At 46.1% G+C, this 23,395-nt stretch overlaps 1 protein-coding gene across 1 annotated transcript in view; it reads right to left on the bottom strand.

Annotated features, from left to right (window-relative positions):
* Positions 1-23,395, bottom strand: part of nup160 (nucleoporin 160) — a 58,891-nt gene that overhangs the window by 14,730 nt on the left and 20,766 nt on the right. The window contains exons 11-24 of the mRNA XM_083663070.1: positions 22,094-22,264; positions 21,880-21,979; positions 19,213-19,378; positions 18,399-18,532; positions 18,078-18,238; positions 14,839-14,975; positions 11,825-11,895; positions 11,375-11,537; positions 10,096-10,165; positions 6,631-6,729; positions 3,367-3,486; positions 2,839-2,934; positions 1,307-1,401; positions 48-144 (exon numbers count right to left, since the gene is read on the bottom strand). Of these exons, the coding sequence (XP_083519196.1) occupies positions 48-144; positions 1,307-1,401; positions 2,839-2,934; positions 3,367-3,486; positions 6,631-6,729; positions 10,096-10,165; positions 11,375-11,537; positions 11,825-11,895; positions 14,839-14,975; positions 18,078-18,238; positions 18,399-18,532; positions 19,213-19,378; positions 21,880-21,979; positions 22,094-22,264 (1,680 nt within the window). The remainder of the gene's footprint in view (positions 1-47; positions 145-1,306; positions 1,402-2,838; positions 2,935-3,366; positions 3,487-6,630; positions 6,730-10,095; positions 10,166-11,374; positions 11,538-11,824; positions 11,896-14,838; positions 14,976-18,077; positions 18,239-18,398; positions 18,533-19,212; positions 19,379-21,879; positions 21,980-22,093; positions 22,265-23,395) is intronic.

Below are 23,395 nucleotides of genomic sequence, written 5' to 3' on the forward strand. Positions count from 1 at the left end.
GACCTTGTGGATGTGAGGGGTCAGAGGGGGGGTCAGTGGAGGTTTACCTCGTCGTGCAGGTTGACGTAGGAGAACTGGACCAGGTCCTGGAGCTGGGAGCGTTCACACAGCACCACCACCAGCTGCCGCAGACAGTCCAGCTGCCTGGGTTTACACAGTTAACATATGGAACAATTAAGACTGATTTCACTTCACACTTGAAATGAAATACTTTACTAATTTCTGATGTCCTCAGTGATATCACTCGAGCAATTATTGTAATGTCATCAGTGATGTTACTCGGGCAACTGTGATGTAGTATGAGCCGAAGGCACACAGTTGCACGATGGCGCCTAGTGGAGGAGTGTGTGTGTGTGCATATATATATATATATATATATATATATATATATATAATATATAATATATATATATATATATATTATATATATATATATATATTAGGGCATTCACGACTAGTGAATTTTACTAGTTGACTAGTCGTCCCTAAAGGTAGTCGACTAGTCATTTTTTTTTTTTTTTATCTTTAAGAAAGAACATGGGGTATTTACACGACATACATGGACTATCATATCCTATATCCCCCACAAAGAACATCAAAACACAACAAAACAAAACAAGAAAACTGCATAAGATACACAATAATCCCAGAACAAAAAAGACTATTGGACAAACAACCAAACAAAAACTATGCATTCAGCTCCTATCCTGATAAGCCTAATGACACTGGGGTAAAAAGTTCTTAAAGTCAAACTCTGTATGTGGTTGCCATATTTTGGGGATGTCTAAGAATCTGCCTTTGCTCTTGTAGTAAATGTTATCCAACGTATGGTAGCTTGAGAGTTCATTCCACCAGTGAACTACAGCTGGCGGATTGGATGCTTTCCAATTTAAAGCTATGCATTTCCTAGCTGCCAACAGGGCAAGATCTATGTATTTACTTTGAATGCATTGTTTTTGTTTGGTTGTTTGTCCAATAGTCTTGTTTGTTCTTGGATTATTGTGTATCTTATGCAGTTTTCTTGTTTTGATGTTCTTTGCGCGGGATATGGGATATGATAGTCCATGTATGTCGTGTAAATACCGGTACCTCATGTTCTTTCTTAAAGATTAAAAAAAAAGAAAAGTTTTTTTTTAAACGACTAGTCGACTACTAAGCACAGTGTCGACTAGTGGTTTCTAGTCGACTAGTCTGTGAATGCCCTAATATATATATATATATATATATATATATATACACACACCCTCTCCTGCTTCCCACGTGTGTGTGTGTGTGTGTGTGTGTGTGTGTGTGTGTGTGTGTGTACCTGCTGGAGTCTGGGTTCTGGGTGAGAGCCTCATATGCCTGGCTGTTGTGGCCCAGATCCAAGTGGTGTTTGAATATGCGCGTCCACAGAGCAGCCTGCAGAAAACCACGTTTAATATACTGTATACAAAGTATTATAATTTATAATGAACTTATCTAACATCAAAGTTTTACAAAGAGCTTAACAAAAGGCAAATATTGAGGAATGAAAAATATTGGGAAATAGAATCATAAGAGAAAAAAACAGCAGTCAACTAAAAAGTGTGAAACGTTAAAAACGTCAGAAAGAAGCAGCCAATCAGAGTTGATGTAACATTCTAGGAGTAACTAAGAGCAGAGGTTTTTCAGCCAAGGAGCCCTTACAAGATAGAAAATATACCCCATCATTCTGATTTGTGATTTTGGGCTAAGCTTAATTGTTTCCACGGTAACTTGACTTTTAAATCGATAGGTTTGTTAGATTAGAATGTAATCCATGAACCATTTTAGATTTAAAGCATGAAATAATTTAGTTGAACTATGAAGCTTTTGCAACAAAAAAAAAGTTTTTATTTTTGGTAAATGGTAAATGGCCTGCATTTATATAGCGCTTTTATCCAAAGCGCTTTACAGTCAGTAGGTACATTCACCCATTCACACACCGATGGCGGCAGGTTACCACGCAGGGTGCTGGCACACCAACGGGAGCAATCTGGGGTTCAGTGTCTTGCCCAAGGACACTTCGACATGCAGACTGGAGGAGCCGGGAATCGAACCACCGACCTCTTTTATCCAAAGCGATTAGTGGACGACACGCTCTACCTCCTGAACTACAGCCGCCCAACTTATTTTCCGGAAAACCTTTTGCGGACCCCCTGGCAAAGTGCCACGGACCCCCATTTGAGAACCACTGACTGATCTTTCCACTCAGGAAAGATCGTCTGGTTTAGTCTGATCACTGCTGACTGTAAAGATCGTCTGGTTTAGTCTGATCACTGCTGACTGTAAAGATCGTCTGGTTTAGTCTGATCACTGCTGACTGTAAAGATGCTCTGGTTTAGTCTGATCACTGCTGACTGTAAAGATGCTCTGGTTTAGTCTGATCACTGCTGACTGTAGAGATCGTCTGGTTTAGTCTGATCACTGCTGACCGTAAAGATCGTCTGGTTTAGTCTGATCACTGCTGACTGTAAAGATCGTCTGGTTTAGTCTGATCACTGCTGACTGTAAAGATCGTCTGGTTTAGTCTGATCACTGCTGACTGTAAAGATGCTCTGGTTTAGTCTGATCACTGCTGACTGTAAAGATGCTCTGGTTTAGTCTGATCACTGCTGACTGTAAAGATCCTCTGGTTTAGTCTGATCACTGCTGACTGTAAAGATCGTCTGGTTTAGTCTGATCACTGCTGACTGTAAAGATCCTCTGGTTTAGTCTGATCACTGCTGACTGTAAAGATCGTCTGGTTTAGTCTGATCACTGCTGACCGTAGAGATCGTCTGGTTTAGTCTGATCACTGCTGACCGTTGTTGATGGTCATTCTTCCCAACTGCTTACCTGACTCCTGACATCACTTGCAGACTCTGCTATGGCCACAGTGGCCAGGTGGATGACCAGCTCAGGTAGACCAACATCCTCCAGCAAGCGCAGCACCTAAACACACGCACACCAAAGTATGAGGGTGGACATGGAAAGTATTTCAAAGGCCATTTTGCATCAAAACCTTCCCGTCTGGCACTCCAAGTTGAATAAAACACATCTTTTATTTTTCTTCTTCTTCTTTTAAATAACATCTAGCAAATCCATAGATAGACCATTAGGGATATTGATACTTTAAAATGGTCTAACATCTGTATTGTTATCAGAATTAAAGACATGATGGCGTGTTGCCTCGAGGGGATCATGTGTTTGGTCCTATGTTCTGGTGCGTAAGTGAGTGTGTGTGTGTGTTAACCGTCGCAGTTAGGTTTGGGTTTGGCCATGGTTAGGTGTAGCGTTCCCTGGTGGAGTTCTGCACTCTACCGAGTTCACTTTTCTAGTTATTTCTCATTCATGTAGAGAACCAGGTCATTCATAATTGTGTACCTTGTTGTAGTATTGTAGCCGCGGGGTGGAGGCTGCCTCTTCGTCCTCGGTGCCCGTCAACCTCATCAGAAACTCCTCCTTCTCCACCTCAGTCGCTGCCTCCTGGAAGCACTGCAGAGCCTGGAGGGGGGACAAGGGCAACCGATTCAAAACAAGCTTCTATTAAATCTGCTTCAATGTGTACAGTGGTCGCCAACCAGTAGATCGGGATCTACTGGTAGATCTCAGGGTGCTTCCGTTAGAGATCCCAAAATCACTTTTGGATAATGAGTGTAACTTTGTAGTGTCAGTGTCTCCCATTCAACCAGTCAGTCTGTGCATGTTTATTGCAAATGGACAATTTAAATAGACATGAACAATTACACTTCATTGCTCACTGATTATATTTCTTATTTAAATTATAAACACCATTTAATTTATGGTCATGTCTAAGCACACTTAAATGTAAGTACTGCAGATCTGAAGTGTAAAATTGTTGGGCAGCCCTGGTGTAGAGCATCATATGGCATTAACACTATCAGGGTTAGAGGTTTGAGCACTACTGGGCCTCACATGGGGCTGGTGTAGAGCATCATGTGGCATTAACACTATCAGGGTTAGAGGTTTGAGCACTACTGGGCCTCACATGGGGCTGGTGTAGAGCATCATGTGGCATTAACACTATCAGGGTTAGAGGTTTGAGCACTACTGGGCCTCACATGGGGCTGGTGTAGAGCATCATGTGGCATTAACACTATCAGGGTTAGAGGTTTGAGCACTACTGGGCCTCACATGGGGCTGGTGTAGAGCATCATGTGGCATTAACACTATCAGGGTTAGAGGTTTGAGCACTACTGGGCCTCACATGGGGCTGGTGTAGAGCATCATGTGGCATTAACACTATCAGGGTTAGAGGTTTGAGCACTACTGGGCCTCACATGGGGCTGGTGTAGAGCATCATATGGCATTAACACTATCAGGGTTAGAGGTTTGAGCAGTACTGGGCCTCACATGGGGCTGGTGTAGAGCATCATGTGGCATTAACACTATCAGGGTTAGAGGTTTGAGCACTACTGGGCCTCACATGGGGCTGGTGTAGAGCATCATGTGGCATTAACACTATCAGGGTTAGAGGTTTGAGCACTACTGGGCCTCACATGGGGCTGGTGTAGAGCATCATGTGGCATTAACACTATCAGGGTTAGAGGTTTGAGCACTACTGGGCCTCACATGGGGCTGGTGTAGAGCATCATATGGCATTAACACTATCAGGGTTAGAGGTTTGAGCACTACTGGGCCTCACATGGGGCTGGTGTAGAGCATCATATGGCATTAACACTATCAGGGTTAGAGGTTTGAGCAGTACTGGGCCTCACATGGGGCTGGTGTAGAGCATCATGTGGCATTAACACTATCAGGGTTAGAGGTTTGAGCACTACTGGGCCTCACATGGGGCTGGTGTAGAGCATCATGTGGCATTAACACTATCAGGGTTAGAGGTTTGAGCACTACTGGGCCTCACATGGGGCTGGTGTAGAGCATCATATGGCATTAACACTATCAGGGTTAGAGGTTTGAGCACTACTGGGCCTCACATGGGGCTGGTGTAGAGCATCATATGGCATTAACACTATCAGGGTTAGAGGTTTGAGCAGTACTGGGCCTCACATGGGGCTGGTGTAGAGCATCATGTGGCATTAACACTATCAGGGTTAGAGGTTTGAGCAGTACTGGGCCTCACATGGGGCTGGTGTAGAGCATCATATGGCATTAACACTATCAGGGTTAGAGGTTTGAGCAGTACTGGGCCTCACATGGGGCTGGTGTAGAGCATCATGTGGCATTAACACTATCAGGGTTAGAGGTTTGAGCAGTACTGGGCCTCACATGGGGCTGGTGTAGAGCATCATATGGCATTAACACTATCAGGGTTAGAGGTTTGAGCAGTACTGGGCCTCACATGGGGCTGGTGTAGAGCATCATATGGCATTAACACTATCAGGGTTAGAGGTTTGAGCAGTACTGGGCCTCACATGGGGCTGGTGTAGAGCATCATATGGCATTAACACTATCAGGGTTAGAGGTTTGAGCACTACTGGGCCTCACATGGGGCTGGTGTAGAGCATCATATGGCATTAACACTATCAGGGTTAGAGGTTTGAGCAGTACTGGGCCTCACATGGGGCTGGTGTAGAGCATCATATGGCATTAACACTATCAGGGTTAGAGGTTTGAGCAGTACTGGGCCTCACATGGGGCTGGTGTAGAGCATCATGTGGCATTAACACTATCAGGGTTAGAGGTTTGAGCAGTACTGGGCCTCACATGGGGCTGGTGTAGAGCATCATATGGCATTAACACTATCAGGGTTAGAGGTTTGAGCAGTACTGGGCCTCACATGGGGCTGGTGTAGAGCATCATATGGCATTAACACTATCAGGGTTAGAGGTTTGAGCAGTACTGGGCCTCACATGGGGCTGGTGTAGAGCATCATGTGGCATTAACACTATCAGGGTTAGAGGTTTGAGCACTACTGGGCCTCACATGGGGCTGGTGTAGAGCATCATGTGGCATTAACACTATCAGGGTTAGAGGTTTGAGCACTACTGGGCCTCACATGGGGCTGGGGCGATATGGAGAAAAGAAATCTAGGCTGAATGGCGATATATCACAGTATTTTCTACGAAGTGGGCAAAATGTTCACAAAATATTTACACAAAGATTTTGGATAAATAATCATCAGTAATGTGGACTAAGTAGCTAAAGACAAATAATAGAACAGCTGGAACAGTCTGGTAAGTTCAGAAAATGACATCACTTTACTAAAAATGTAGCCTTTAAAAGCAGGAAAAGACAACACTTATCACAGTATTACATTATCAAACATCTAAGATGATATCTAGTCTCTAAACACAATAATATTGAATATTGAGATAATATTGCAATATTGCCCAGTCCTAGCAACACATTGTTAAAGTATTTGACCTAGAATGGTATGGTAAGCGGTTTGTATAAAAGCAGCCACAAGATGGCATGTTACCCTCACTGTTGTAGCCACTCATTATCAAGCCAAACACAGCACTTTCAGATTGTTGTGACTATAAGTAGTTTTGATTTCACGGTTTCTTTTTGCTTCATATACATTTCTTATGTTATCCATTTGGGCAATTGTGCTGCCTTGTAAAACACTTAGTGATTAACTAATTTATTCACAGAGCGCGTATACAAATGCTTTGCATAAAAACAGTTTGATGTGACCAGAGGAGTGTGACAGGTTTCCCATACCTTCTGCCCCTCTCCGTTAGCCAGGTAACACTGTCCCAGCATGAAGCGACAGGAGCCCACGTTCATCTGGCACCAGGGCCCGATCAGCCTGACGTACCCCTACACAGCGAAAACACGTTACGGATTATTACTGTTACACTCAACTCCCTTTGTGTTCAAACTGTTACACTCAACTCACTTTGTGTTCAAACTAGTGTTCATTTCAATAAATAAATTAATTTATGTTTTAACAGGAACAATGAACCTAAACGTTGTAGAACAAGAAAATATGTACTCTAGCAGCTTTTAGCAGATTGCTATTTTCCGCCTGCAGTCCCGGGGAAAACTATGACGAAAAATGTTGAGTCGACTCCCTATTTCACAGATGAAAACTAGATGTTAACTAAATAACTAGAACGATGATATGTGTCTCCACCAACAAGTGAGCACTCTACATCCATGTCTGTCCAGACTTTGACATTTGAGCCAAATGTGAAGAAATTCCATCAAGGCGTTACCGAGCTTGAAAATGGCATTCATGAGGTCACAGTGACCTTGAACTTTGACCACCAAAATGTAAGCAGTTCAAATTTGATGAAATTCATGCTAGAGTACCATAGCCCATGACCAGCTGTAGCTGCAATGGTCTTTCTGCAACAGGCTCTGCCACCCAAAAGTTCAAATGCAGCAAACGTTTGACCAATTATGCTACATGATGGTTAACAATACATAATGTTTCTCTGATGATACAAGTTGAATGGACTTGCAGCTAGTGGTTTCTTGAGTTGCTTGTTGTGTGAACAGTTACAGTGTGGGGTGTGGCTGGACTTTGGAGAAACATGAACAGTTACAGTGTGGGGTGTGGCTGGACTTTGGAGAAACATGAACAGTTACAGTGTGGGGTGTGGCTGGACTTTGGAGAAACATGAACAGTTACAGTGTGGGGTGTGGCTGGACTTTGGAGAAACATGAACAGTTACAGTGTGGGGTGTGGCTTACAGTGTGGGTGTGGCTGGACTTTGGAGAAACATGAACAGTTACAGTGTGGGGTGTGGCTGGACTTTGGAGAAACATGAACAGTTACAGTGTGGGGTGTGGCTTACAGTGTGGGTGTGGCTGGACTTTGGAGAAACATGAACAGTTACAGTGTGGGGTGTGGCTGGACTTTGGAGAAACATGAACAGTTACAGTGTGGGGTGTGGCTTACAGTGTGGGGTGTGGCTGGACTTTGGAGAAACATGAACAGTTACAGTGTGGGGTGTGGCTGGACTTTGGAGAAACATGAACAGTTACAGTGTGGGGTGTGGCTTACAGTGTGGGTGTGGCTGGACTTTGGAGAAACATGAACAGTTACAGTGTGGGGTGTGGCTTACAGTGTGGGTGTGGCTGGACTTTGGAGAAATATGAACAGTTACAGTGTGGGGTGTGGCTGGACTTTGGAGAAACATGAACAGTTACAGTGTGGGGTGTGGCTTACAGTGTGGGTGTGGCTGGACTTTGGAGAAATATGAACAGTTACAGTGTGGGGTGTGGCTTACAGCGTGGGGTGTGGCTGGACTTTGGAGAAACATGAACAGTTACAGTGTGGGGTGTGGCTTACAGCGTGGGGTGTGGCTGGACTTTGGAGAAACATGAACAGTTACAGTGTGGGGTGTGGCTTACAGTGTGGGGTGTGGCTGGACTTTGGAGAAATATGAACAGTTACAGTGTGTGGGGTGTGGCTGGACTTTGGAGAAATATGAACAGTTACAGTGTGGGGTGTGGCTTACAGCGTGGGGTGTGGCTGGACTTTGGAGAAACATGAACAGTTACAGTGTGGGGTGTGGCTGGACTTTGGAGAAACATGAACAGTTACAGTGTGGGGTGTGGCTTACAGTGTGGGTGTGGCTGGACTTTGGAGAAATATGAACAGTTACAGTGTGGGGTGTGGCTTACAGCGTGGGGTGTGGCTGGACTTTGGAGAAATATGAACAGTTACAGTGTGGGGTGTGGCTTACAGCGTGGGGTGTGGCTGGACTTTGGAGAAACATGAACAGTTACAGTGTGGGGTGTGGCTTACAGCGTGGGGTGTGGCTGGACTTTGGAGAAACATGAACAGTTACAGTGTGGGGTGTGGCTGGACTTTGGAGAAATATGAACAGTTACAGTGTGTGGGGTGTGGCTGGACTTTGGAGAAATATGAACAGTTACAGTGTGGGGTGTGGCTTACAGCGTGGGGTGTGGCTGGACTTTGGAGAAACATGAACAGTTACAGTGTGTGGGGTGTGGCTGGACTTTGGAGAAATATGAACAGTTACAGTGTGGGGTGTGGCTTACAGCGTGGGGTGTGGCTGGACTTTGGAGAAACATGAACAGTTACAGTGTGTGGGGTGTGGCTGGACTTTGGAGAAATATGAACAGTTACAGTGTGGGGTGTGGCTTACAGTGTGGGGTGTGGCTGGACTTTGGAGAAACATGAACAGTTACAGTGTGGGGTGTGGCTTACAGTGTGGGGTGTGGCTGGACTTTGGAGAAACATGAACAGTTACAGTGTGGGGTGTGGCTGCACTTTGGAGAAACATGAACAGTTACAGTGTGGGGTGTGGCTTACAGTGTGGGGTGTGGCTGGACTTTGGAGAAACATGAACAGTTACAGTGTGTGGGGTGTGGCTGGACTTTGGAGAAACATGAACAGTTACAGTGTGGGGTGTGGCTTACAGTGTGGGGTGTGGCTGGACTTTGGAGAAACATGAACAGTTACAGTGTGGGGTGTGGCTGGACTTTGGAGAAACATGAACAGTTACAGTGTGGGGTGTGGCTGCACTTTGGAGAAATATGAACAGTTACAGTGTGGGGTGTGGCTTACAGTGTAGGGTGTGGCTGGACTTTGGAGAAACATGAACAGTTACAGTGTGGGGTGTGGCTTAGCGTGGGGTGTGGCTGGACTTTGGAGAAACATGAACAGTTACAGTGTGGGGTGTGGCTTAGCGTGGGGTGTGGCTGGACTTTGGAGAAACATGAACAGTTACAGCGTGGGGTGTGGCTTAGCGTGGGGTGTGGCTGGACTTTGGAGAAACATGAACAGTTACAGCGTGGGGTGTGGCTTAGCGTGGGGTGTGGCTGGACTTTGGAGAAATATGAACAGTTACAGCGTGGGGTGTGGCTTAGCGTGGGGTGTGGCTGGACTTTGGAGAAACATGAACAGTTACAGTGTGGGGTGTGGCTGGACTTTGGAGAAACATGAACAGTTACAGTGTGGGGTGTGGCTTACAGCGTGGGGTGTGGCTGGACTTTTGGGCCCAGCTCAATGGCCACCGAGATGAATCACTTCAATTTCTCCAGCACTATAAATGCAATGCTAGCAGTATGAACAGTTGGGCTGTGTTGTGGATGCTAGCAGTATGAACAGTTGGGCTGTGTTTTGGATGTTAGCAGTATGAACAGTTGGGCTGTGTTTTGGATGCTAGCAGTATGAACAGTTGAGCTGTGTTGTGGAGGGAAGCCCACCTGTAGTTGGGTGTACTGGCAGTTGGCCATCAGACACTCAGGGAACTGGAAACCCGGGTTACTGGGCCAACTGGAAGGTACTGGTTAAGGCACAACTGTTACAGGACATACAAGTAACCGCTGGTGAAGAGGGGGGATGTCACTGGAATAAAAATGATAGGGTTTGGTCACGTACAAACTGCTCTATCATGCCACTGGGCTTTTGAGCAGGGGTTTTCAAAGGCTGAGACTGTGGGCCTCCCCCAAGACAAAGCTCCACCCCTCGCTCTATTGCTGGATGGGAAAAACTGTCAAATTCCCCAACCTACTGTATCCCTGAACTATCTCTTTAACCAAATCACACACATCATGTAGGCTATTCTATGAGATCTACGTTTCATAACGAACGTCATATTTTTTCACTTCCATTCACCTCCCCTGAAACTGCTTGGAGCCCCCCTGGGGATGCCGCCTCCCACTTTGAAAACCTCTGCTTTAGAGCATGTCAACACACACGCTAAGATGAATGTCCAAACATCCTCTCTCTCTCTCTGACAGTGTTGCTCTCCCTCTCTCTGCCTCCTCTGACAGTGTTGCTCTCCCTCTCTCTCTCTGACAGTGTTGCTCTCCCTCTCTCTCCCCCTCCTCTGACAGTGTTGCTCTCCCTCTCTCTCTCCTCTCTGACAGTGTTGCTCTCCCTCTCTCTGCCTCCTCTGACAGTGTTGCTCTCCCTCTCTCTCACAGTGTTGCTCTCCCTCTCTCTCCCTCTGACAGTGTTGCTCTCCCTCTCTCTCTCTGACAGTGTTGCTCTCCCTCTCTCTCCCTCTCCTCTGACAGTGTTGCTCTCTCTCTCCCTCTCCTCTGACAGTGTTGCTCTCCCTCTCCTCTGACAGTGTTGCTCTCCCTCTCTGACAGTGTTGCTCTCCCTCTCTCTCCTCTGACAGTGTTGCTCTCCCTCTCTCTCCCTCCTCTCACAGTGTTGCTCTCCCTCTCTCTCCCTCCTCTCACAGTGTTGCTCTCCCTCTCTCTCCTCTGACACTGTTGCTCTCCTCTGGATTGGGCTTTTACATGTGTTTTACCTTGGACTTTGGCACAAGGGATAGTAACATCTTGTCCTGTGTATTTATGATGATTTTTTTTATAGTTTTTCTATCTAAGTGTGAATCATCGTCATTTATTTAGATGATTTTAGAAGTCCTATGAGGCGTCTTTGTATGTATTTGGTCTTTCATCATTTGAGTGGGATGTTTTTGATGCTGCTCTGTGTCTTGTCTTAGTGCAAAGTGTACATGGAGGATACAGGAGCTGTGCTAGTAGGTTGACCACGTTGGAGATCATGTGGGGCCAGTGGAGCAGGGCGTTGCCTGGCAAGGGGCTCTGCTGCTGGGTGTAGATCTGGGAGATGATGGTCTTCCTGGCTACCGTCTGGTAGAACAGCTCCACCACCGTCTGGGGACTGAGAACTGCGAGGAGAAGAAGTTGGACCTCTGTCACACACTGAAAACAATGTGAGGTTTTTAGCTACAAAATGAGAGACAACATTGGACAAAAAAGTCTTTTTGGAGGGAAAGAGTAAAGCATTGAGTCTAGCGCTGCTCTGGGCAGCTTAAGCATAAATATGGTGAGAAATGAAGTAAAACTCTCGGTTGTAACAGTTGACTGCCACACACACTTCTAGGACTGTGGATTGAATAGTGTGTTGCACGGTATACCGTGCATGCTAGCTGGGTAACGTCACTGACTCACTGACCTGATCTGTTGGTTGCGAGGGCCGGAGAGTCGGACAGTTCCAAAACTGCCAGGTGCTGCAGGTTGGCGTCTCTGGAGGAACACAGGAAGTATAACTGCCATGAAGACTTTTACTGCCATCATACTTCTTTCATGCCAAGCTGTAAGAAAGGCTCATAGGACAGGACTGTATGCCAATCATAGAGACGCCGCCCCCTGGGGGCCTAGACGTCACTGCTCCTGCTAGTACCGTCATCATAGAGACGCCGCCCCCTGGGGGCCTAGACGTCACTGCTCCTGCTAGTACCGTCATCATAGAGACTCTGCCCCCTGGGGGCCTAGACGTCACTGCTGCTGCTAGTACCGTCATCATAGAGACTCCGCCCCCTGGGGGCCTAGACGTCACTGCTCCTGCTAGTACCGTCATCATAGAGACTCCGCCCCCTGGGGGCCTAGACGTCACTGCTCCTGCTAGTACCGTCATCATAGAGACTCCGCCCCCTGGGGGCCTAGACGTCACTGCTCCTGCTAGTACCATCATCATAGAGACTCCGCCCCCTGGGGGCCTAGACGTCACTGCTGCTGCTAGTACCGTCATCATAGAGACTCCGCCCCCTGGGGGCCTAGACGTCACTGCTCCTGCTAGTACCGTCATCATAGAGACTCCGCCCCCTGGGGGCCTAGACGTCACTGCTCCTGCTAGTACCGTCATCATAGAGACTCCGCCCCCTGGGGGCCTAGACGTCACTGCTCCTGCTAGTACCATCATCATAGAGACTCCGCCCCCTGGGGGCCTAGACGTCACTGCTGCTGCTAGTACCGTCATCATAGAGACTCCGCCCCCTGGGGGCCTAGACGTCACTGCTCCTGCTAGTACCGTCATCATAGAGACTCCGCCCCCTGGGGGCCTAGACATCACTGCTGCTGCTAGTACCATCATCATAGAGACTCCGCCCCCTGGGGGCCTAGACGTCACTGCTCCTGCTAGTACCGTCATCATAGAGACTCCGCCCCCCGGGGGCCTAGACGTCACTGCTCCTGCTAGTACCGTCATCATAGAGACTCCGCCCCCTGGGAGCCTAGACGTCACTGCTCCTGCTAGTACCGTCATCATAGAGACTCCGCCCCCTGGGGGCCTAGACGTCACTGCTCCTGCTAGTACCGTCATCATAGAGACTCCGCCCCCTGGGGGCCTAGACGTCACTGCTCCTGCTAGTACCGTCATCATAGAGACTCCGCCCCCTGGGAGCCTAGACGTCACTGCTCCTGCTAGTACCGTCATCATAGAGACTCCGCCCCCTGGGGGCCTAGACGTCACTGCTCCTGCTAGTACCGTCATCATAGAGACTCCGCCCCCTGGGGGCCTAGACGTCACTGCTCCTGCTAGTACCGTCATCATAGAGACTCCGCCCCCCGGGGGCCTAGACGTCACTGCTCCTGCTAGTACCGTCATCATAGAGACTCCGCCCCCTGGGGGCCTAGACGTCACTGCTCTTGCTAGTACGGTCATCATAGAGACTCCGCCCCCTGGGGGCCTAGACGTCACTGCTCCTGCTAGTACCGTCATCATAGAGACTCCGCCCCCTGGGGGCCTAGACGTCACTGCTGCTGCTAGTACCGCCATCATAGAGACTCCGGCCCCTGGGGGCCTAGACATCACTGCTCCTGCTAGTACCGTCATCATAGAGACTCCACCCCCTGGGGCCACTCTGAAACTAAGGTCGCTGTGACATATCGGCCGTTTGGTCGCTTTAACCGCGCCAGAGTTTGTTTCCTCGGATAGTGCACTTTGTTTGGGATGGTGTGAAAGCGCAAACGAACTCTGTTGCGGAACAAACAAACTCAACTCTGGTCCGCTTGAAAACGTGAGTCTCGGTTCGTTTGCAAGTGAACTCTAGCGCGGGTTGTTTGTGGTGTGAAAGCAAACCGAACCAAACACAAGAGCAAATATAGGAAAGGCAGTGCATCATAGAGTAGAAGGCGGTAGAAGGAAGCAAAACACTGCAGGTCGGTGCGCACCGCGCTGCCTCCCTCGTCTCGTCTATAGAATATTTATTTGATAGTAACACCAAAGTAAAACCAGAAATCCCAAGATCACATAAAGGTGGTGTTTCTCTATGGGTTGTGTTTGGTGGATTCACTTGTGTTGTTCAGTCAGCCCTCAGCAGGCAAGGAGGCAGAAGAGGAGAGATTTCCCCTCTATATTCTGTCCAATAGACGAGTGACAGTTTGGACCATGTGACATTGTTCAGAAAGGTTGGTGCACTTGTGATAAATTGCTGTGTGAAAGTGAACCAGACCAAATGAAAAGTGAAACAATGTTGCAATTTCACCCCCCTGAATCACACCGAGTCCACCAGCTTATATGTGAAAGAGACCTAAAGCTGTGTTCACACAGAGATACTGTATTTTTCTCTCTGTCGCTTGATTCAACCCTTTGGAATCGCTCTGTCGTTCTGTTTAAATCGCTCATCAACAGGCACACGAATTGACGGACATGTGGGGGCTATAACGTTACGCAATGTCCTGATGTTTGTCCACTACGAGCCACCGTAGATGTTTACAAGCTAAGCCTATCAGCGTGCTCCTAACGCGAGCTCTATACCGGTAGTACAGACTTCACTTCATGTCAGCTGTCAGCCTGTCAATGCGGTTTGTTGCCACACAATAAACCAGCGGTTTGTTCCAAGCCAGTGTGATCCTTGACTCGCTCTCACACAGCAGCCAATCAGCATTGAACAGCGAGCGACTGATGCCAGCGTATTTTCGCTCGAGTTGGGATATTTCATCTCGAGCGACGAGCGTATTTACTCCCTATCGCTCTGTCTCTGCCGCTCGGACGCCCAGCGATTTTTCTCCCGGGCGAATATACGCTCAATCGCTCGTTTGCATTGACTTTGTATGTAAACTCGATGCCAGCGAAAAACTTTAATAGGTCGGTGTGAACGCAGCTTAAGTGTGTAAGAGTGTCTGAAGCGTGTGTGTGTGTGTGTGCGCGCGCGTGTGTGTGTGTGTGTGTGTGTGTCCTTCACTCACATGGTGTCCAGAGGCACGGTGGATGCCAGGCTCTGGCTGATGTGTTTGAGGAGGTAGTAGGAGGACAGGAGGAGAGAGCTCCGGGGAATCAGATCCTGCTGGAGCTGCAGCAGCTGAGCACCCCCACCCAGAAATACCTGGCGCACGCACGCACGCACACACACACACACACACACACACACACACACACACACACACACTATAAGGAGATGTGTATAGCAACTTTGATGTGTTAATTAAGCGGTTACTGCTGCTGCTTATTTTCACTGCTCAACCAACTACCTAGTTCTTCTTCTGTTGATTCGAAATCTGTTGTTGAAACTTATAACGCATCACTTCAAGTAGCAGATGAGACATTTATTTCTATGTAAACATCTACATACATGTATACATATATACATTTATATAATAAATGTGTGCTGCATGAAAACCATGTTTATGAGTATGAGATATTAGAACAGAATACATTTAACAAGTTTATAATTTATCACTATGTCTAAAAATGCAGGATTCTTTCTCTACAGCTCTTAATCATTTTGTCAACGAAGGACATCATTTACATACGATCCTTACAAAGTACTGTTTTTCTGTTTTGCTAAAATATGTTAAAGGGGAATTCCAGTCTTTTACAACCTGGACATTAGTTCCAGGTTTAATTATGATTTTTGACTCACTCTGAAAATAATTTTTTGAAATTGATGCACTACTGTACAGTGTTATCGATGCACTATAATGCGGCGAGCATCCTAAAAGGCATCCCCAACAAACTCATCCCGAACTCTGCAGCACAGATCATTACTGGCACAACATCCACTGATCATGTAACACCCCTGCTGATTCAACTACACTGGCTCCCTGTATCACAACATATCCATTTCAAAGTTTTATTATTAACATTTAAAGCTCTCCATAACCTATCCCCCTACTTAACCTCACAGACCTCCTCCAGTCTTACACTCCCTCTTGTTCCCTCACTTAACCTCACAGACCTCCTCCAGTCTTACACTCCCTCTCGTTCCCTCACTTAACCTCACAGACCTCCTCCAGTCTTACACTCCCTCTCGTTCCCTCACTTAACCTCACAGACCTCCTCCAGTCTTACACTCCCTCTCGTTCCCTCACTTAACCTCACAGACCTCCTCCAGTCTTACACTCCCTCTCCTTCCCTCACTTAACCTCACAGACCTCCTCCAGTCTTACACTCCCTCTCGTTCCCTCACTTAACCTCACAGACCTCCTCCAGTCTTACACTCCCTCTCCTTCCCTCACTTAACCTCACAGACCTCCTCCAGTCTTACACTCCCTCTCGTTCCCTCACTTAACCTCACAGACCTCCTCCAGTCTTACACTCCCTCTCCTTCCCTCACTTAACCTCACAGACCTCCTCCAGTCTTACACTCCCTCTCGTTCCCTCACTTAACCTCACAGACCTCCTCCAGTCTTACACTCCCTCTCCTTCCCTCACTTAACCTCACAGACCTCCTCCAGTCTTACACTCCCTCTCCTTCCCTCACTTAACCTCACAGACCTCCTCCAGTCTTACACTCCCTCTTATTCCCTCCGGTCTTCATCAGCAGGTTTATTGGCAATAGCCTCCATCAAACTCATCACAATGCATGACAGGTCCTTCTCCCATGCTGCACCCAAACTCTGGAACTCCCTCTATCCCCATATTTGTACACTGAACTCCATTTCTGAATTCAAAACACATCTCTTTAAACTTGCCTATTCTCTCTCATTCCAATAATGGCCCATTTCCACCGCAGGTAGTAGCGCGATCCGGCTCCGCTCGACAAATGGTCTCATTCCACCACTAAAAACTATCCCAGCCCGGGTTGTATTGGGGTCGAGTCGGGCTACTTTTAGTACCTGCCTCGTCGTGGTTCTATTCTGTGAACCCGGGTTCATACGGTGACGTGAAAACATTGTTGACGACTGATTGGTCAGGCAGAATCGTGTTTACTCTGTCTACTGACTGTCAATGCAGTGCAATGCTGGCGGCTGCATACCAGTTTAGTGGGCTTACCTTCTCTTCTGTTATTTATATTTCCATCAGTCTTTTGTGTTGCTGCCTTCGCCTCCGGTGAAATAAAATCGTGGCGGGTGTTCAATTGTCTGAAATTCCGCTGCTCAGGAAGCTCTGTAGCTGAGTGCAGGCTGCAGCGCTCCGCTAGGCCGCAGCGGGTGTTTGGTGAAGCCGCGGTCTTGCCTGGTGAGAGGCCGCGGGGTACAGGCTTCACTCTGTTGCGCCTCTCCCGTCCCCGCACAGCGCAGCGCATGCCTGTGAGTTTGACTAACTACAAAGTGATATCCATTCTCCTGGTCGATTGTCACATTTGCCCATGTACACTGTAGGTCATTTAGAGGCACCAGTATTTCATAAACAGTTTAAAAGTTCTGTGGATGGATTTAATTGTAACGTTATGTTATAGCCTACTTCGGCTATAAGCGAAGGACAGATATGCGGTCGCTATGACGACCAGTTGTGGGTGGGGGCAGTTGATCCGCGGTGGAAGCAAAACGTCCATCGAGCCGAAACGATTAGAGCCGAGTGGTGACGAGCTGTGCAGGGCAGTAAAATGTGGTGGAAATGAGCCATAACAGACCTTACTAATCTCACCAACCTCTCCACTCATAACTGCTGTTTTCTTACCGTTGTTTACATTGTTGTTTATTATATTACTATTGTGTATCTTGCTTGCTGTTTTATCGTTTTATTATGTATTCTGTTGTGGATGAAAGGTGACCTTGAGTGTCGTGAAATAAAATAAAATAAAATAAAATGTATTATTATTTATTATTAGCAGCGGCCTGGAACAGAGGAAATAGGGGAGTTGATTTTCTCATTGCCTCTATGCTATAATAAGGATATGAGCCGCTGCATGTCAGAAAATAAGCTATTTTTTACAGGACGTAAATACACACATTACACATGCCCCTATTTCCTCTGCTCCAGGCCGCTGCTCGGTGCGTTGTAGTCCATCGATAACGTTGTAGTGCATCGATTTCAAATTGTTCTTTTCAGGGTGAGGTAAAAATCATAATTAACCCATTGATACCTGATGCAGCACTTGTGTGTGTATCCCTTTAAGACCGCGAACCGCGCCACGTGGTCTTAAAGGGATACACACACAAATGAGGGATATACACGCAAATGCTGCATCAGGTATCAATTGGTTCAAGCTGGAAATAAGGTGCAGGTTGTTCTCCTTTCATGCATGTGTGTGTGGTGAACGTACGTTGTCTCCGAGGCGGAGGTAGAGCTTCTGCAGGATGAGCAGGTCTCTACAGAACAGTGCTCGTGTCATGGCCATGTGGCAGACGGCCTGGCAGACCACCGTCACCGCCACGCTGCTGCCATAAAGCTGGGACAGGCTGATCCGCACGTTCAGGCTCTGGCCTTAACAAAACCCAGAGAAATCCATTTAACCACCTTTTCAATGAAGGCTTTCATTTCAAAATGCTATTCATATTTTTTTATCTTTATAAGGGGAAAAAAGTAGTTTTATTTTTCAGATTTCTTGGAGCACCCAGCCAGAAGGCCAACAAGACGTTCCTACCTGGTGCGATGGGTGCTTCCCCCCCGGCCTCCGAGTCCACGTCCAGATCCATCTCCCTCAGCAGGACCATCATGGCCGTCGTGGGGTTACGGATGTCCTGCAGCTTGTTCTGGATGTCCTCGATCATGTTGTCACTGAGTACATGAGGGAGGAAATCGATTTACGGAATCAGAAGAAAAGAAGGTTTTAAAATCACCTTTTTCCCCTTTTTGTACTCAGACTAAGTTTTATAGTTATCCAACTTTTAGTCTTTATTCTCTAATTATTAGAGAGTAAAGTTTAATACTGATGACATAAAGAGGATGAAAATCAGTATCAGATCACAATCAACTTAATGACGAGGCACAATTAAAGTGTATTGAGGGATTAGGGAATTGTCTTGGTGATATTGGTGCAGACACATTATACACCTTAGATAAGTGCATAATGGTGCAACTTCATACATTTTTATTTTTATTTGTGAAATTAGTATTTAGTGAGTTTGCCAAGCATTATTAGTTACTGTTATAAAGATTTACTAATGTTAAAACAATAACAACGTGGCAGGGCAACTACGTCTTATTACTTGATAGAATATTCTTGTAAAACTTTTACAAGTTTTTAACTATAAAAAGCATTTAAAACGTTTTTCATACTTTTCAAGACTGGTGTAGGAAAACTGCATTATAGTCATAATATGAAAAACAAAAAGAAAACAAAATACTAATTCCAATTAACAAAATCCAATTAACACTTATAATAACATAAAAGCAAGCTCCGAGCGCAATAACTCGACCGTATTGGTCACAACATGTGTCAGCCAGTGGGTACTAACTTGTCATTGGCCAGCATGTTCTCCAGGACGAGGTCAGCGGCTCTCTCAGGTGACTGCAGGTGTTCCAGAGCTTTCTCCATCTCGTAGGCCATTTCCCCCGAAACCGTGTCGCTCACCAGCCGCAAACACTGGACCAGCTGCAGGACGTCCCGGCTTACCTCTGGCTCTGCAAACATGACAATAATAAATAAAATATAACAACAATAATATATACACACAATTTACCCACTGTTGGATGGAGGTGATAAGAATAAAATCTCCAGCCCTCCCATAAGGAGTTTTTTCTGACATACATTATTTACCGTAAATTCCGCACTATAAGCCGCACCGGAGTATAAGCCGCAGCAGCAAAATTGCCTGTTTGTTACATATATAAGCCGCACCGGACTATAAGCCGCAGGTGTTTTAATGTTTTTTTTTTTTTTTTTATTGTGTTTTAATGTTTAATGTAAGGGTTCATGCACAGAGGGGATTGTCGGAAAGAGATGGCTGTTTGAGGAAGCTCCCATTTATTAACATTTCAACAAAACAACATAACACAACACCACCTGTGTTTTTTTTTACAGTGCACACAGTGTCCGCGGTGTGGTGAAAAGAGGGCAAGAGAGGAGATTAAAACAGAAGTGGATTTATAGTTAGAAAGAGTGCTAAAAAAGAGATTTTTTTTTTTGAAAAAATCCATAGATAAGCCGCACCGTTATATAAGCCACAGGGCCAAAAAACGGGGAAAAAGCCGCGGCTTATAGTCCGAAATTTACGGTACTTGAAGGGAGTGGTGCATATTTAACGCCCTAAGCGTGAGACCTTATACAAGTATTAAACGTATATCATGCTTCATTTGAAATGTGCAAATATAAATGTGTATGCTTAAATGGGGGTTCAGCAAATATGAAGATCTTGACTGTTAGTCACAGTACAGCAGAGTGACTTGACACTCAGCAGGAAACATTTGCTTTCAGGAAGTTGTTTTTGTAAAATGGATGCCTATGGAAACTGTCGTGCTCAGCTCTTGCTCAACAGGATATTGCATAGTACAAATTATCTTACGTATGACTGATTATATCAAGCTGACTGATTATATCAAGCTGAAAGTACAGGTTTTATACTTTGTGGTTGCAAATGAAACTGCGTATATCAGGGGAACTTTCCACCGCCTATGTCAGAGGGACATTCCCCGCTTCATCAACTTTGGGACAGGAAGTCTAGAAGAAAGTCACAGTTTGTTGTCAAACTGAAACGTAGGGGTTAGTTTCGTATAAAAACTACATAGCTCGTGGAAGCTCGTGGCATGTCGCCGGTCTTCAGCTTTGCCGGTAGAGAAAGTGACGTCATTTAGGCGACAGTGCATGTAGTCTTTCTGATTTATAACTTCTAGTGCAACAGTTTGGCGACAAACTGCGACTTTCTTGACATGCAAAGTTACGTTTTAAATTGACAAAATTGGCGTTGGCACCCCGTGGCACAATTCAAACAGGATAAAAAAAGTAACCTTATTCTCCGTCCACCCCCATATTTTTCACAGCGCTGGTACAGGGAGAAAGCAGGAAGTGACGTTTCACTTTGGCCCTATATCAAATCATTGTAGATATTTGTATAGAACTTTGTAAAGCAGTTTTCAAGTTAGAGTTTCATAGTCATGCAAGTGGAAGTAAATACAAAAACAATTAATCTTACATCTAACAATCTATCACCAATTTATCACCAAATTCATTCATTCATTAATAAAATCGCAAATAAAAAAAACACCTTGAAAAACTTGATCAAAGTAAGTACAGTATACCGTACTATCTTTCTACCAGAGGGGGAACTGTGTCAAGTCAAGGCTTCAGTTAGAGACTTTAAAGTGCCACTCTGTGCTCTACAACCCCCCTAGCTACTGGAGAAGCTTGGGCCATAACTTACGCCCAGGGCAAGGGCAAGCGCAAGGGTCGTCTTTGCTAGTTTCTAGCACTCAAAATCTCCCTTTTTTATTTTCTTTACCACTGGGTCGCTGGAACATGTCCTTTGATGTACTGACCAGTGTTGGGCAAGTTACTTTCAAAATGTAATATACTACATATTACTAGTTACTTTCATTTGAAAGTAATAAGTTACTTTACAATATTACCTTCTGTGTAGAGTAACTCGTTACTTATTACACTACTTTTGCATTACTTTCACCAAAACAACAGCAGCAGCAGAATGACATCGCCGCCCCGGAACCATCCCGAAAAATAATTTCAACCATCTTGAAGTCAGTGTAAATAAATCCAAAATTCTAAATGTTATTATTTTCCTTTCTTATTGTCATCTATAGTGGTTATTTGCATAAAAACACACAGTTTGATTAGGAACTTATTGTATATTTTTTAAATATGTGCTTTGATTTAATAAAATGTAACTCAATTTGTAACTTGAGTTACTTGACAAAGTAACTGGTATAATATTACTGAAATCCTATAAGTAATAAGTTATATTACATTATATTAAAAGTAATATATTACATGTAATATGTTACTTTTGTAATGAGTTACCCCAACACTGGTACTGACCCAGTGGTAAAGAAAAAAAACAAACATGTTGAGTGCTAGAAACTAGCAAAAACCATGCTTGCCGTTGCACCAGGCCTAAGAAAGGGCCCGTTGATTTGTAAAAACCTTGTTTTTGGCAAACAAAAGGTTTTGTTACCTTCAGCTATTGGAGTCTCCTCCTCAGAGAAGAGGTACTCGTCAGAGGAGAGGTAGAGGTGGTCCACAGCAAAACAGGGGAGGAGGAAGGACACAAAACCCTGGAAAAGACCATTTGAATATGCATTTCAGACTGCAGTGTTACCACAGGTTAGTAGCAGAACGCTCCAACTCCATTTTCCAGGATAGAAACAGTGTGTTTTCTCCTTCTGTACCTTCTTGAGCAGGCAGGCCATGGCGCTGTGCGGGCTGACCGCCAGGCCCAGGGGCATGGCCAGGGCCTCCTGGTACTGCAGGCAGCAGGCGTAGAACTTGGACCAGAACTCGACCTGGAGCTGCCGGTACTCCTCCTGAGAAAACTCAAACTCTGTCACACTGCTCTGAAGCTGGAGAGAGAGAGGGGAGAGGAGGGTTAGTGCACAATCCCACGCAGTTTCATTTCAGCGTCCTTGTTAACAGGCCAGTCCATTCACACCAGCTGCACGCCACGGCACGCTGAAGCCACACCAAACCCATAGATTCAGCTTCTGTTCTATTTTCCAAGCGTGCTGCGTGCTGATCCTGAGCTGCCAGGCAGGCAAGTCAATGCAATTTGTGAAAGGTGGGGAGGGGCCGGAGCAGCAGCTCCGAGCCCAGCGCTGAGGAAAAGAGACACTGCTCCTGGTGTGACCGGTAAAGCGTCAGATCAGCTTGAGCCTGCATCAAGCTTCAGTTCTGCATGGCTTTGGCGTATGGTGTGTTTGGCCACTTAGAAACAACTTCTTGTCCCGGGGGGGGGGGCGAGATGGGTGAGGGAGAGGGGAAGACTTTTTAGGAGAAGCTTAGTCTCGCTAGCCAGCCTCTCTTCCTTTCCGTCAGAGAGTCTGGCGTCGTGGAAACAGGCAACAGGGATCAGCCCGCCCCTGCTCTAAAGCTGCTCTCCCATTCGAGCGGCTGTTTCGGTGGCAGCAGGATATCCGCTCCCCCACTTGCAAGCTCTGTCACGCTCTGTCATTGGCTCCGACCATGTCAATCAGCTCCCATGTGTGTCGCTGTAATGCTCCCGGCCGCCGAATGTGAAAACAACGACGCTAACTAGCTAGCGTAGAAAGCTAACGGCAGAAACCTACAGGCTAACTCGTTGCTACACGCTGAAAATGGCAAGTTTTGAAGAAAATTTGGATTGTGCAATAAAGAAGGCTTGCTCGGCACAAGTTTCACCCCGAAACTATTTTCCAAGGGCACTAACGCTAAGCACCGCCCAAGACGAGGATGATTGGCTAACCCAAACAGAGCATTTTTTTCGCAATCCCACAATGGAAACCTGCAGCGCCAGACTCTCTGACGGAAAGGAAGAGAGGCTGGCTAGCGAGACTAGGAGAAGCTAGATGGACTCGATTTTTTTTTAAACCATTAGAATCTTAATCAGTGTTTTTCTTTGACACGTACTTACGGTACCCTCAAAACCATGAGGATGCCTTGGTCATCTCTCTTTGGAGGTATTTTAGGAAAATCATGAAAGAGATCTCAAATGTTAC

Source organism: Poromitra crassiceps (assembly GCF_964638095.1).
Source record: "Poromitra crassiceps genome assembly, chromosome: 30".
NCBI classification, from domain to species: Eukaryota; Metazoa; Chordata; class Actinopteri; order Beryciformes; family Melamphaidae; genus Poromitra; species Poromitra crassiceps.